At 50.0% G+C, this 16,441-nt stretch overlaps 1 protein-coding gene and 1 pseudogene across 1 annotated transcript; both read left to right on the forward strand.

Moving 5' to 3' along the window:
• The first annotated feature begins 3,668 nt into the window (after nucleotides 1–3,668).
• Nucleotides 3,669–4,820, forward strand: LOC147973331 (uncharacterized; annotated as a pseudogene).
• Nucleotides 4,821–5,194: 374 nt separating this feature from the next.
• Nucleotides 5,195–5,860, forward strand: LOC147973332 (uncharacterized). The gene has a single exon (XM_087524644.1). It carries the CDS (start codon nucleotides 5,195–5,197, stop codon nucleotides 5,858–5,860), a length of 666 nt encoding a protein of 221 aa, XP_087380770.1.
• The last annotated feature ends 10,581 nt before the right edge of the window (nucleotides 5,861–16,441 follow it).

The following is a 16,441-nucleotide window of genomic DNA, read 5'->3' on the forward strand; positions in this document are numbered from 1 at the left end:
TAAGTACGGTGAAGATGCAGAAGGAAGGACGACAACTTCATCATGGTGCATTGATGTAGAGAAATTAAGACATCAACGAGAGGGATCAACTTCTTCGAAGAGCAAACAAAGGCGAGAAGATTCTTTAGAATTCCGTAACCATATCTTTCCCCCCTTACTCCACCTCTTAAAATCTCGGGACAAGATTTCTTGTAGTGAAGGAGAATTGTGACGCCTGAATAAGTAAGCTACAATAATTTCACACTAATGATGCCACGTCACCTCGGTTATTGTTGTTAATCTCGTGATGGTTCAAAAATGATTCAAATTTAAAATAAAGACAAACATCAAAAGTTTTCAAACATTAAAACAAAAATGTTCAAACTGGGACAAATAAATCCTAAGTAATAATGGTGGAGAAACCACACTTGTATAAAATGTGTAAATACTAAAAAATGAATAAAATAGTAGCGAAAACAATTAGTTAAATGATTATAAAATAATAAACAATTACAAACTATTTTATATTAGGTGCCAAGTCAATCGTGGTAGTGGCATAAGTATTAATAATATTTTAGGTACAACTTGCGTATTTCATAAAAACAAAAATTTAATAAAACAGAAAAGAAGAAATAAAATAAAATTGAAAATAGAAAATAATAACTAAACTAAAACAAAAGAAGAAACCCCCCTCCCCTGCTGGGCCGTGGCCCAGCTGGCCCCTGCCAGGCAGGCCGGTCACCTACTCCTGTCTCCACTTTCCTCTGTTCACACAACAGAGCCGTGGCAGACATCCATGGCGCCCTGGACATGGATGACCTCCACGTCGCCCCTCTAGTCCTATAAACTCACCCCCGCAAAACCCTAGACCGCCCTCGTCCATTCCCCCAGGATCCACCATCGGCCCCTCCTCTTCCACTCGATTTCGAGCTCGATTTGCTCCGAGGTCACCACTGCCTCGCCCTCTTGCCGCGGCCACCGTCGTCGCCATCGCTCGGGAACACGTCCTGGAGGATCTCCGCGCTCGGCTTCGTTCGTTTCGGGGACCATCTTGAGCCGAGGAGCTGCGTAGCCGATGCCATCGCCATCTTCTTCAACTGGCCGCCACCAACTCGCCGTCGATGCCGTCGCTCCGGTCCACCCCGACCCTTCCCGAGCATGCCAACGGACTCACAGTGAGCTTCTCCCTCGGATCCCCCCTTTGTTTTGGACGTCGTAGGCTGCCTTCACCATCGTGCCCGATCTCGCGTGTACGCGTACGTATGTGCGTGTGTGCTCTGCGCTGCTGCTATGCCTTGCACTGCTGTTGCTTTGGGCTGCTGCTTCGTTGCTACACTGGTTGCTAGCCACTGCGTGCTGCTGCTCCTAGGCGCCACCACTGCTGTTCTATCTGCTGTTGCCCCTTCTGTCGCTGCTGCTCGCCCGCCGCTCGCCTCGCCTGCTGCTCCGCCCGGCCGCGCCTAGCCACCGGCGGCTCCCGCGCTCGCCCTGCTGCTTCTTCTCCTTTTAGTGCCGCTGCTGCGCTGCTGTTGCTGCTCGGCTACTGCCGCTGCTACACGCTGCCGTGGCCCCTGCCGCTTGTCCTCGCTGTTACTACTCCCTGTGTTTGACACGAAAAAGGAAAGACGTCGCTCATACAAAAAGATAAGAGGGTTTCATATAAGTGTCTCCCTTTGCACCGGGGAACAAGGTGTTGCGGGCGTGCCAGTGTACATAGTACACAAATACAAGGAAGAAAAGAAAAAGGTGAGGCCTGCTGGCGCTCCCAAGGGATCAAGCGATCGGGTCTCCTGGTTCCCGGAGGCCTCGCAAAGGCTCCGGTTAATTACTCCCACGGATAGTACCGCGGGACACCTTCGATTAAGCTGTGCAGTCGTCGTCTTTGATCTTCGCTTCAGGTTCCTCATGTATGGTGGTGTGTGAAAGGCGGCGGCAGAGTCCGTGTACTGAGTGGTACACGCGCCGTCGAAAACGTGGCCTTTGCTCTGGCCACGCCCGCCTACGCCGTCTTGCCTCGTCGGCCTTGAGCGGCGTCGATGTAGTTGTTGAAGTAGCATGCATGTTTGGACTTGGCTTGAACGTCGTCGATGACATTGTAGATTCACCGGGAGTGCGAGGGGTATACCCCACGGGAGTATATGTCGATAGGAGAAGGAGTGGATGGACGTGCGACACATGATGTGCACACATCCGTCGATGACCGCATACACCGCCGCCAATAGTGGAGGACGTCGTCACCTTGCACCGTTCGGCACGTGTGACATGTGTTCGTGCCGACAAAAAGGGAGGCCGCAAGATACGCCTAAGCGTGTTCCGGCCATAGCCGGATGTTGTCTCCGCCGCCATAGCTAGCAACGAGTCATCGAGTGCCGCGCCGCCTCCATAGTTATGACGAGTTGTCGTGACTCGTCGAGCGCTGCATCGGTTTTTTTTTAGAAATGGTATGAGTTAGTTTTAAGTGCCAAAGTTTTTCATGTTGTCGAAAAAAATTGGACCCGGGGTTTGCTTCATTTCTGGCTCCGCCACTGAGCAGAAGGGGGCGCACTCGAGTGCACTGAGTTCAAAGATGTGTGCCGCCGAGTCCCGGCACGATGGTGTTGCAGGCGGACTCGGCGACGGAGGGTGCGTTGGAGACTGCGCACGATCGACGGCTCCAGTACATCGTCATCGTGTGCGGAGAGTGCGCCGGGGGCGCGCATGGGCGGCAGCCCCGACACGTTGTCGCCGTTTTCGCGGTAGTTGTCGTCTTGCGCGGAGAGTGTGCCGAGGGCGCCCAACCCCGGCACGTCATCGTCGTGAGTGGCGGGCGCGCCGGAGGCCGCGCGAACACGGTGGTCCCTGCTCGTAGTCGCCAGGGGTCGCATAGGCGGGGCCGCATGATCGTCTTCAATGGGATGAGATGGAACCGACGGCCCACCTCGACTCCGGCCATCCGGCCGCAGCTCCGGTCACGGCCATGGAGTGGGATGCGGAGAGAGAAGAGATTGAACGAGAGGGAGAGATCAGTTGCAGTTCTCACCTTGGGAGAAAACGATCGGCATGATGGCGATCTTCGTCAGTGGCTCCGGTGAGCCTACTCGTCCTGCTGTGTATGCGGGAGTCTCGGCCGCCTGCGCGAGCTCTCTCGTATGGCCGCGCCCGCCGGGAGTCCTGACCTGGGGCTGCTCCTGCTTGTTGCGTTGGCGTTGGAGGTGGATGGATGTATGCGTGGGTTAATGGATGGATGGTGCGTGGACGAAGGATGGATGTGCTCCCTGCCTCCCTTCTCCGCCTTTTGTACGTGGGTTGTGCCCAGGTATTTATAGGCATGAAGATGGTAGACCGCTGGCGTGACGCCACGCAGCCGGCCGTCCCGATCTTCTTGGAAGAGATATGTACGCCAAGCCGTTTAAGATACGGGCGTTGATGTTTATCTTTCGACACAGGTGTACACCGGGTGCTAGGATCACGTACAACCTGGGCAGGCCATAGCGTACGCACGGGCTGTACCAAGTCCTGGTCATGTGCTAGCACGTAGGTAGTTTTTCTCATACGGGCAAAAAAGTATTACTACAATAGCTTCCAAATAGCTTCATGGCTTTTTTCCTCCGCAACTCCCGGGCGCCTACCTAGGGCGATCTAGGGTTTTGGGGGTGGAACACGGCGGCGCGCGCTGAAACTCGGCGAGGCGACAGGCTTGGATCCCGCTGATGGCGTCTCCGTCAGGACAGGGCAGAGGGAATGATCCCCTGTCGCCAAGGGCGGCGAGGGCAAAGCTAGCGGAGGCCTTGGGGAAACTAGACATCACCGACGAGGAGGCCACACCGCCTGTGCTGGATGATGCGGACGAGGGTAGGCCGGAGAAGTGGTTGCTGGCGGGGAAAGTGCTGCATAGGAATCTCCTGCACATCCAGACCATAACCAATGCGCTCCGTCCGGCTTGAGGAAACCCTAGATGTTTGGATTTCAAATCTGTAGGGGAGAATACGTTTGTGGCTGAATTTGCGAACCAGAGAGATCGCAATCGCGTTTGGCAAGGGGCGCCATGGCATGTGAGCAAACACGCAGTCATCCTCTCAGAATTTGACGAGTGCATGCGCCCCTCCGAACTGCGTTTTGACAGACTTCAGATGTGGGCTCAGGTTGTCAACCTACCCTTCAACCTACGTAATGAAAAGTGGTGTGCTGCAATAGCCAAGCAGATCGATGAGCACGCTACTGATGTGAACTTCGATCACGTTAATGGCTACCTGAGGGCCAGGGTCACAGTGGAAGTGAGCAAGCCATTGAGGCGTTGGATTGTGATTGAATCGGCCCGGAGGAAGAGTGTGGATCCTTACGATATACAGTACGAGAACATCCCGCACTTCTGCTTCTCATGTGGCCGTCTAGGCCATTCTGACCTGTATTGCCCGACCCCGGGAACCAGAGATGCAAATGAAGACCTACCTTTTGGGAAGGGACCGCGGGCTTCAGATGAGCGCAAAAAAGGAAGCTCCAGTGAGAACACGTCCAGAGAGCACGCTGCTAATCAGAATAACAAAGCTGAGACCAGAGGTTCAACCACTGCTGCTGGAAAAGGAGCTGAGGTAAACTCCCCCATAAAGCATAGGAACCAGAACAAATGGAAGGGAGGACCACCGATCAATAAACATGTTTACAAAAGGGTTGAACTGCCCTTGCTGACCAATGAGGCTTTTGAAACTGCACCTACAAAACAAGTCGCAAAGAGTACAGGGGGAGAACCTTCAGACACCTCTGTAGATGAAGATGGGGAGAGAGTTCCCAAGAAGAAGAAACCTACCCCGGTTAACTCAGGGCTTTCGGCAGAGGCTGCGGCGCAGCCCTGCCCATCGCAATGAATTGCCTGAGTTGGAACTGTCGCGGGCTTGGGAACCTAGCGGCAGTTCGAGAGCTTCGCAGCATTGTGAAGCAGGAAGGGCCCGGTCTCCTCTTTGTGATGGAGACCAAAATTTCGGCAAAAAGAGTAGAAAATCTGCAGACCACCCTCGGGTTTGCAGGCTGTTTTGCGGTGGACAGCAAGGGTTTGAGTGGAGGAATTGCCTTATTCTGGTCAGCCGATGTCAAGGTTGAGCTCAGGAACTACAGTTCTGGCCATATTGATGTTATGGTGCAGAAAATTGATCAAAACACTAACCCATGGAGATTCACGGGTTTCTATGGCGCCCCCAGAGCGGGGGATCGACACCACAGTTGGAGGTTTCTTCGTACATTGATGGCAATACCACACACGGCCTGGTTGTGTGTTGGTGACTTCAATGAGACGCTCTATGCTTCGGAACACTTCTCGAGAGCGGCAAGGCCTGAATGGCAAATGCGAGCATTCCGGGAAGTCACTGACGAATGCCTCTTCCAGGACCTGGGATGGACGGGGACAAAATACACATGGGACAACGGGCAGTTGGGCCATGATAATGTAAAAGCTAGGTTGAATAGAGCTTTTGAGAATCCATACCTAATTCACCTGTACGGCCGTTCACGAGTGCGACATATAAGTACGACCGAATCAGACCACTGCTTCCTGCTGCTGGAATTGAGGGCGGATGAGGTCAAGTACAGGACAAGGAGAGCGAAACAATTTCGCTATGAGGATGTCTGGCAAACACATGCAGATTATGACCAAGTGGTGATAGAGAATTGGCAAAGGGGGTCAGGTCAGCAAGGCTTGGCCGGTGTGATGAGCGCACTCAAGAACATGCAGAGCACGTTATCAGCATGGGGTGCGAAGGAATTTGGTAGCCTAACCGCTACCATAAAAAAGCTCCGAGCAAAACTAGAACGCTTACGGAGTCAGGCTATCGGCAGAGGGCCCTCGGACGAAGAAAAGGCCACAGTTAAAAAGCTGCGCGAGGCACTTCGTCAGGAGGAAATATGGATGTGACAAAGATCGCGAGTACCGTGGCTACGTCACGGTGATCGGAACACCAAGTTTTTTCACGCTCAAGCTGCTATGAGGAGGCGCTTGAATAAAATAGAGAGACTTGAGCGTGCGGATGGTTCTGTTTGCCAAACAGTTGAGGATGATCAGGAGGAAGTCTAGCAGTTTTATCGAGCTCTATATACATCTCAAGGTTTCAACCAACTAGACGAGCTCATTGATTTGGTTCCAGTCCGTGTGTCTGAACAAATGAATACATGCATTGACATGCCTTACACAGCACAGGAAGTCAAAGCGGCGCTATTCCAAATGGCACCGTCAAAAGCACCGGGTGTGGACGGCTTTACCGCGGGCTTCTTTCAGAGGCACTGGTCTCTGCTTAAAGAAGATATCATTCCGGCGGTGTTGGGTTTTCTCAGCGGTGGCGAATTGCCGGAGAGCATGAACGACACTGCTATCACACTTATACCCAAGGTACGGCACCCACAACGCATCAATCAGTATAGACCTATTTCCCTCTGTTCTGTACTATACAAAATTGCAGCCAAATGCATTGTCAACAGAATAAGGGGCTTTCTTGATGCTATTGTGAGCGAGGAGCAAAGTGCTTTTGTGCCAGGGCGACTCATCACGGATAACGTGCTCATTTCTCATGAGAGTGTTCATACATTGAAGAAAAGGAAAAAGGGAAAGAATTCTGTTTGCGCTGTCAAACTAGACATGATGAAGGCATATGATCGTGTAGAATGGCACTACCTTGCGGCGATCATGTCAAAGCTGGGATTTAGCGCTTCTTTTGTTCGGCTGATCATGAAGTGTGTCTCGCCAGTCCGATTTTCAGTTCGCGTGAATGGAGAACTTTTGCCGTACTTCACCCCCTCTAGGGGTTTACGGCAAGGCTGCCCGGTGTCACCTTACCTATTTCTCCTCTGTGCAGAGGGTTTCACAACATTACTCAATAGCTATGGTGGAGCTCATGTGGATAGAGGAATCCGAGTCAGCATTCACTCACCTTGGATCAATCATCTGCTTTTCGCGGATGACAGCCTTATCTTTATGCAAGCGAGGGAGGAGAGTGCTGCTAGACTGAATAATATCTTGCGGGTCTATGGTCTATGCTCGGGCCAATGTGTCAACAGGGACAAGAGTTCCATCCTATTTAGCCCAAACACTCCAGAACCTGTGAGAGCATCACTAAAAGAAGTACTTGGCATTTCTATGGAGGCCTTTAATGAGAGATATTTGGGCCTACCGACAGCAATTGGGAAAATCACCTCAGGATCCTTCAATTTCATTGGTGATAGAGTGAGATCGAGGATGAATGGGGGGACCGAGCGTATGGTCTCGTGCGCAGTGAGGGAAGTTATGCTCAAGTCAGTGGCCCAATCCATACCGACCTTCACTGTGAGCTGCTTCAAGCTGACCAAAAAGGTTTACAAAAGCATTACCTCGCCGATGGCAAAGTTCTGGTGGAGCAGCTCCATTGACCGGAAATCCTTGCATTGGTTAGACTGGAAATCTCTGTCACTTCCAAAGTGCAAAGGAGGCATGGGATTTCGGGACTTGGAATGCTTCAACATTGCACTGTTGGGTAAACACGGCTGGAGGATGATCACAAACTCGGACTCCTTATGTGCTCGGATACTAAAAGGCCGTTACTTCCCAACGACTGATTTTATGAGTGCCACAGCGCCAAGGAGCGCTTCTGCTACCTGGAGAGGGATTATGGCCGGACGGAAGGCACTTAAGGTCGGCCTAATGAAGCGAATCTGTGATGGCACCTCTGTGAACATTTGGACTGATCGGTGGCTTCCTGGGAAACTTTCACTGAGACCATCAGTTCAGATTGGGGATGCCGCTCTCCATATGGTTTCAAACTTAATAGACAATGAGAATTGGACTTGGGAAACTGATCTCATTAGGACTAACTTCACACCACCAGATGCTGATGCAATTCTAAACATACCTCTCAGGCAGGAAGGTGGTGATGATTTCTGGGCGTGGGCTCACGAGAGGTCGGGATCCTATACTGTAAAATCCGCGTACCGTGCTCTAATGACTCGCAACGAGCATTTGGCTCTAGAGGAAGGGACGGTCACAGAAACTTCAGAGAGTGACAAACAGTTATGGACTCGACTATGGAAGCTCTCGGTGCTGCCCAAGGTTCGTGTCTTTTGGTGGCGAGTCCTCCGTGGCATTTTACCGGTGGAATCAACACTAAGGCACAGACACATTGCGACCATAGCTCGTTGCAAGGTCTGCAAGGGTGCAGACGAAGACATGGTCCATGCACTTATCAAGTGCTCCCATGCTCAAAGCTTTTGGCCCGAAGCTAAACAGTGGCTTCAAATCAAACTGCCACAACTACATCCAAGCACTTGGTGTAAGGATATTTTGTGCGATTCTCGCATCAACGAGGGAGATCAGGCAAAGATTATTACAGTCATGTGGGCTATCTGGACCTCACGCAATAATATCACACATGACAAGGAGAGTCTGAACCCTGCTCAGGATTTGAAACGCATCAGAGAAACCTTAATGCTGCTTGAACTCCCACTGGAACATACCAGGATCATGCCTGGTTTTGGTTGGAGACCGCCAGAGCTGGAATATGTCAAGATCAACATGGATGCAAGTGTCTCAATGACAGAGAACAAAAGTGGAGCGGGTGGACTGGCAAGAACCTCCTCCACCTTTGTTGCTGCCTGGAGTAAGCCGCACCTCAACGTCACGGATCCACTCACTGCAGAAGCACTGGCCCTCCGAGATGGAGTCATATTTGGCAAGCTTCGAGGTCTCCAGCGAGTGGTCTTCGAAACTGATTGCCTGGAGTTGGTCCAGCTATGGAACTCACGACATTTTACGCGCTCTATTATAGCGCCTATTCTTCTCGATATCGAAGAGCTAGCCTCCTCTTTTCCTAGTTTTGATATTCAGCATGTATTTAGACAGGCCAACACTTCAGCTCACCTGTGTGCTAAACATGCAAGCACATTGGGTATGACTGATTGTTGGATGAACTCCCCTCCCGGTTTCCTTGTGACCAGCCTGATGGCTGACCGTGCTGGAGCTGGAAATGTTTGAATAAAGCTCAACAATTCCCGCAAAAAAAGGTAGTTTTTCTCATGCATCTGCACGTGCATGCATGGTACTTGAATCAATGGGCCCATATTGGTCATGTAGGCACAGGTTAAATGATTGGCCTAGCTAATTGACCGATCAATAGCCCATTGACCCTCACTTTGGATGAAAGGCACTTCAAGGTATATACGCAGGGGCACTCCTTGCTCCATGCGTAAAAAATATATTATCTGTGCAAATTACCCTCATACGACTCTTTATTAGAAATTATCTTTTTTTAGAATTATCTTTTCTCTTTATTTTCATACTATATGTAGTACAAAATTTTGTCAAACACCTTGTTGCCGCAGCTGTTCTTATGCTCGCTGCTGTTGTTGCTTAGGTTGCTATGCGTTGCTGCTGCTCTGTTGCTTTACGGTGCTGCCGTTGCTTAGCCATGGCCGTGCGGTGTGAGTGAGTGAGTGTGTGTGCTGTGTGTGTCCGGCCGGCCCAAAGTGCTAGTTTAGGGACTAATTTAGTTAGTCTAATTAGTAGTACTAGTTAATTAGCAGATGACATGTGGACCCATGGTTAGTTTAAAGAAAAATAAAATTAAGAAAAAAAGGTCCAAGTCAATGACATGTGGCCCCTACATTGTTCATATGTTGACTAGTCAAAACATTTGACTGGGTCAACCCAACTCCTCTGGCCCCACCGTCATACACTACCGCTAGAATACACTATGTGACAAAAGTATTTTGCTGTTTTATTTTCGAATTAAAAGAATTCTGTAAATTCAAAAAATGTTTAAAACTTTATAAATTCATATAAAATAATCCGTAACACGGACGAAAATACTTTGTCCATGAAAGTTGCTCAGAACGACGAGACGAATCCAAATACGCGATCCGTTCGTTCACCACACGTCCCTAGCATAGCGAACATGCAACTTTCACCCTTCCGTCCATCTGTCCGAAAATGCGAAACATCTGAAATACTTTCCCGGATGTTTTCCCCCCTTCGCCGGTAGCACCTAGTACCGCGTTAGGTCACTCCTAGCACCGCGTATTGCCATGATATGCTTTGTGTTGCTTTGGTTGCTCTATTATTTATTTGTGTTCCCCCTCCGTTACTTCTTTCCGGTAGACCTCGAGACCGCCGCCGATACCCCGTGATCGACTACATCGACGACGACCCCTCCTTCTTGCTAGAGCAACCATGCAAGCCCCCCCCCCCCCGATCAACCCGATATCGCCTATTCCTTCTCTCTATTGCTTGCATTAGAGTAGTGTAGCATGTTACTGCTTTCGGTTAATCCTATTCTGCGGCATAGCCTGGCTATGCTACTACTGTTGTTACCTTCACCTGCAATCCTAAATGCTTAGTATAGGATGCTAGTATTCCATCAGTGGCCCTACATTCTTATCCGTCTGCTATGCTATATTATCGGGCCATGGTCACTTCGGAAAGTGATCACGGGTATATACATATTACACTATTATACATGATACATGGTGGTGACTAAAGTCGGGTCGGCTCGTAGAGTACCCGCAAGTGATTCCGATGTGGGGGGGGGGGGCTGAAAGGATAGGTGGTTCCATCCAGGTAGTGGTGGGCCTGGGTTCCCTACGCCCCCCTACTGTTACCTTGTGGCGGAGCGACAGGGCAGGTTGAGACCACCTAGGTGAGAGGTGGGCCTGGCCCCTGGTCGGCGTCCGCGGGTACTTCAAAATAAAATGCTTAACGAGATCTGGATATTTGATCTGAGTCTGGACACTGGCCTATACGCACTAACCAACTACGCGGGAACGTTTATGGGCACTCGACGTCATGGTATCAGCCGAAGCCTTCTTGATGTCAGCGACTGAGCGGCGCGCGCCGGATTGGACTGAAACGCCTGCTATCGGTGTCAAAACCGGCGGATCTCGGGTGGGGGTCCCGAATTGTGCCTTTGAGGTCGATGGTAATAGGAGACAGGGGACACAATGTTTACCCAGGTTCGGGCCCACTCGATGGAGGTAATACCCTACTTCCTGCTTGATTGATCTTGATGAATATGAGTATTACAAGAGTTGATCTACCACGAGATAGTAATGGCTAAACCCTAGAAGTCTAGCTGGTATGACTATGATTATGATCGGCCCTCTACAGACATAGCCCTCCAGTTTATATAGGCACTGGAGGGATCTAGGGTTACACAAAAGTCGGTTACAGAGAAAGGAAATCTTCATATTTGATCATCAAGTTGGCCTTCCACGCCAAGGAGAGCCCCATCCGGACACGGGTAGAGTCTTCGGTCTTCGTATCTTCACAGCCCAACAGTCCGGCCCATGGCTAACAGGCCGGATGCCCGAGGACCCCTTAGTCCAGGACTCCCTCAGTAGCCCTCGAACCAGACTTCAATGACGAGGTGTCCGGCACGCAGATTGTCTTCGGTATTGCAAGGCGGGTTCTTCCTCCGATTACTTCAGAGTGATGTATTAAGCCTCCCATTTAATGTCGAACCCCTCGGTTTTTGTGTATCAACAACTTCGGTTTCCACGTGTCAAGAGAAGGCGAGAGGTCAGGGTGATTTTACACATAACACCCTGGCCATTAAGGAGGAGCGTCTATTTAAAGAGATTGAATCTCAGATCCATTCAGCACCACACGGAAAAATCCTCTGAGCATGCCAGAAAAATCCATTCCAACATGGCTGATGCTCCCAGCTCTTCATCCCACCCCCGTGTCCCTGAAAAAGGCGAATGGGAGAGGTGTTTCGTATCCCACAGTCTGCTGGTGAAGCTGCAAACACAGGGATTTCTTCCCCCGCAGATCTAGTTCCTGTCCGAGCAGGATTGACCTCCTTCAATGGCGAGGGTCAGGCTGAAAATTTCCCCAACCCCTCTAGGGGGGAACGAGTATGCTTCGTCCCTTATCTGCTAAGAGGTGTCGGATTTCCAATTCATCCATTCCTCCGAGGGCTTCTGGAGTATTATGGCCTCCAACTGCACAACTTTACTCCTGCCTCCATCATGCATATCGCGGGTTATGTCGCTCTTTGTGAGCTGTTCCTAGGTTGTGAGGCCCAATTCGAATTGTGGAGAAAGCTATTCTGTCTTATCCCGCGCAACCACGGGGGTCAATATTTGAAGTCGGCGGAGCGGAAATATGGCACATCGCCGAGACCGGATATCTGTCCGGCACACCAAAGAAGGCATCCGAAGAGTGGCCTTCCGAATGGTTCTACATTGAGGACGTTGCACTTCCGGACCCAGTTCGGAGGGGCTTCCCAAATTCACAAGAGCTCCTTTGAAGAAACGCCATAGCTGGTGCCCTCGGAGCCTCAAGGAGGAAGATAGTGTGGAAATTCGTCAACTCATGAGCAAGATAAGGTCACTTGCTCAGTCCGGATTATCAATAGTTGAAGTAATGGCGACTTCCATAGTACGGGGGGTTCAACCACTCCAGTACAAAGGTCTCCCCATGTGGCACTACAACGGGGAAGATGACACCTCTCGCTGCGGCCGGAAGGGTCCGGATACCCCCGTCGCTCTGCCCAAAATATTGGCCGAACTGTTTAAAGGGGAGGAAGAGGAATTTCTACATATCATGCGCAGAGATGGATTTTCCATGTACAGTCCACCTAGCTAGGTAAGTCCTGACTTATCTGCTCTACTCAGTCCACTCCCTGAGCTACTTTCAATGAGTACTAACCCGTCCATTTATAACAGCACTGGTGAAAAATTTCTGAAGGGCTTCACAGCCCCGCCCCATAGCCCGAGGGCCACAATCGGGACCTTGATCCCGGATTCGAGGAGGATCCGGATATATTCATGGTGCTCGAGGATGGGGTGTTTTACCAGGCGAGCTACGACGGCACAAAGGTGGCTATCACCGCCGATTATTGTTGGAGAACGTAGCAGAATTTTAAAATTTTCTGCGCATCACCAAGATCAATCTATGGAGTCATCTAGCAATGAGGGAGAGAGGAGTGCATCTACATACCCTTGTAGATCACGAGCGGAAGCGTTAAAGAGAACGGGTTGATGGAGTCGCACTCGTCGTGATCCAAATCACCGAAGATCCTAGCACCGAACGGACGGCACCTCCGCGTTCAACACACGTACAGAGCGAGGACGTCTCCCGCGCCTTGATCCAGCAAGGAGGAGGGAGAGGTTGAGGAAAAGGGCTCCAACAGCAGCACGACAGCGTGGTGGTGGTGAAGCTGCAGTACTCCAGCAGGGCTTCGCCAAGCTCTTACGGAGGAGGAGAGGTGTTGGGAAGGGGAGGGGCTGCGCCTTGGATGTTGTATGCAGCCCTCCCCTTGCCCCTCTATTTATAGGGGAAGGAGGAAGGGGGCGGCCCCCTCTAGATGAGATCTAGAGGGGGGGGGGCGGCCAAGGGGAGGGGGCTGGCCCCCCAAGCAAGGGGGGCACCCCCTTTAGGGTTTCCCCCCAACCCTAGGCGCATGGGCCCAAAGGGGGGATGCAGCCAGCCCAAGTAGGGCTGGTTCCCATTCCTCTACAACCCATTAGGCCCTCCGAGAGAGGTGGCCCCTCCCAGTGGACCCCTGGAACCCCTCCGGTGGCCCGGTACAATACCGATATGCCCCTGAACCTTTCCGGTGACCGTATGACAACTTCCTACATATAAATCTTCACCTCCGGACCATTCCGGAACTCCTCGTGACGTCCGGGATCTCGACTCCGAACAACATTCGGTAATCACATACAAGTCTTCCTAACAACCCTAGCGTCACCGAACCTTAAGTGTGTAGACCCTACGGGTTCGGGAGACATGCAGACATGACCGAGACGACTCTCCGGTTAATAACCAACAGCGGATCTGGATACCCATGTTGGCTCCCACATGCTCCTCGATGATCTCATCGGATGAACCACGATGTCGAGGATTCAATCAATCCGTATACAATTCCCTTTGTCAATCGGTATGTTACTTGCCCGAGACTCGATCGTCGGTATCCCAATACCTTGTTCAGTCTCGTTACCGGCAAGTCACTTTACTCGTACTGTAATGCATGATCCCGTGATCAACCACTTGATCACATTGAGCTCATTATGATGATGCATTACCGAGTGGGCCCAGAGATACCTCTCCGTCATACGGAGTGACAAATCCCAGTCTCAATTCGTGCCAACCCAACAGACACTTTCGGAGATACCTGTAATGTACCTTTATAGTCACCCAGTTACGTTGTGACGTTTGGCACACCCAAGGCACTCCTACGGTATCCGGGAGTTGCACAATCTCATGGTCTAAGAAAATGATACTTGACATTTAGAAAAGCTACAGCAAACGAACTACACGATCTTTGAGCTAAGCTTAGGATTGGGTCTTGTCCATCACATCATTCTCCTAATGATGTGATCCCGTTATCAATGACATCCAATTTCCATAGTCAGGAAACCAGGACTTTCTTTTGATCAACGAGCTAGTCAACTAGAGGCTCACTAGGGACGTGTTTTGGTCTATGTATTCACACATGTATTACGATTTCCGGATAACACAATTATAGCATGAACAATAGACAATTATCATGAACAAAGAAATATAATAATAACCATTTTATTATTGCCTCTAGGGCATATTTCCAACAGTCTCCCACTTGCACTAGAGTCAATATTCTAGTTACATTGTGATGAATCGAACACCCATGCAGTTCTGGTGTTGATCATGTTTTTCTCTAGGGAGAGGTTTAGTCAACGGATCTGCCACATTCAGGTCCGTATGTACTTTACAAATCTCTATGTCTCCATTTTGAACACCTTCACGAATGGAGTTGAAGCTACGCTTGATATGCCTGGTCTTCCTGTGAAACCTGGGCTCCTTGGCAAGGGCAATAGCTCCAGTGTTGTCACAGAAGAGAGTCATCGGGCCCGACGCATTGGGTATGACTCCTAGGTCGGTAATGAACTCCTTCACCCAGACTGCTTCTTGTGCTGCCTTCGAGGTTGCCATGTACTCCGCTTCACATGTAGATCCCGCCACAACGCTTTGCTTGCAATTGCACCATCTTACTGCCCCACCATTCAAAATATACACGTATCCGGTTTGTGACTTAGAGTCATCCAGATCCGTGTCGAAGCTAGCATCGACGTAACCCTTTACGATGAGCTCTTCGTCACCTCCATAAACGAGAAACATTTCCTTAGTCCTTTTCAGGTACTTCAGGATATTCTTGACCATTGTCCAGTGTTCCATGCCGGGATTACTTTGGTACTTTCCTACCAAACTTACGGCAATGTTTACATCAGGTCTGGTACACAGCATAGCATACATGATAGACCCTATGGCCGAGGCATAGGGGACGACACTCATATTTTCTCTATCTTCTGCCGTGGTCGGGCATTGAGCCGTGCTCAATCTCGTACCTTGCAATACAGGCAAGAACCCCTTCTTTGACTGATCCATTTTGAACTTCTTCAATATCTTGTCAAGGTACGTACTCTGTGAAAGGCCAATGAGGCGTCTCGATCTATCTCTATAGATCTTGATGCCTAATATATAAGCAGCTTCTCCAAGGTCCTTCATTGAAAAACACTTGTTCAAGTAGGCCTTTATGCTTTCCAAGAATTCTATATCATTTCCCATCAACATTATGTCATCCACATACAATATGAGAAATGCTACAGAGCTCCCACTCACTTTCTTGTAAATGCAGGCTTCTCCATAAGTCTGCATAAACCCAAACGCTTTGATCATCTCATCAAAACGAATGTTCCAACTCCGAGATGCTTGCACCATCCCATAAATCGAGCGTTGGAGCTTGCACACCTTGTCAGCATTCTTAGGATCGACAAAACCTTCCGGCTGCATCATATACAATTCTTCCTTAAGGAAACCATTTAGGAATGCCGTTTTGACGTCCATTTGCCATATCTCATAATCATAGAATGCGGCAATTGCTAACATGATTCGGACGGACTTCAGCTTCGCTACGGGTGAGAAAGTCTCATCGTAGTCAACCCCTTGAACTTGTCGATAACCCTTAGTGACAAGCCGAGCTTTATAGATGGTCACATTACCATCCGCGTCTGTCTTCTTCTTAAAGATCCATTTATTTTCTATGGCTCGCCGATCATCGGGCAAGTCAGTCAAAGTCCATACTTTGTTTTCATACATGGATCCTATCTCGGATTTCATGGCTTCCAGCCATTTGTCGGAATCCGGGCCCGCCATCGCTTCTTCATAGTTCGAAGGTTCACCGTTGTCTAACAACATGATTTCCAAGACAGGGTTGCCGTACCACTCTGGTGCGGAACGTGTCCTCGTGGACCTACGAAGTTCAGTAGTAACTTGATCTGAAGCTTCATGATCATCATCATTAACTTCCTCTCTAGTCGGTGCAGGCACCTCAGGAACATTTTCTTGAGCCGCGCCACTTACCGGTTCAAGAGGTAATACTTCATCAAGTTCTACTTTCCTCCCACTTATTTCTTTTGAGAGAAACTCTTTCTCTAGAAAGGACCCATTCTTGGCAACAAAGATCTTGCCTTCGGATCTAAGGTAGAAAGTATACCC

This window comes from Triticum urartu, chromosome 5A (assembly GCF_056163025.1).
Source record: "Triticum urartu cultivar PI428250 chromosome 5A, HENAU_Tu73, whole genome shotgun sequence".
Classification (NCBI taxonomy): domain Eukaryota; kingdom Viridiplantae; phylum Streptophyta; class Magnoliopsida; order Poales; family Poaceae; genus Triticum; species Triticum urartu.

Bases quoted from the DNA above. Each gene is read 5' to 3' on its own strand.
- LOC147973332 (XM_087524644.1), top strand. From the start codon at position 5,195: ATGGCAATACCACACACGGCCTGGTTGTGTGTTGGTGACTTCAATGAG.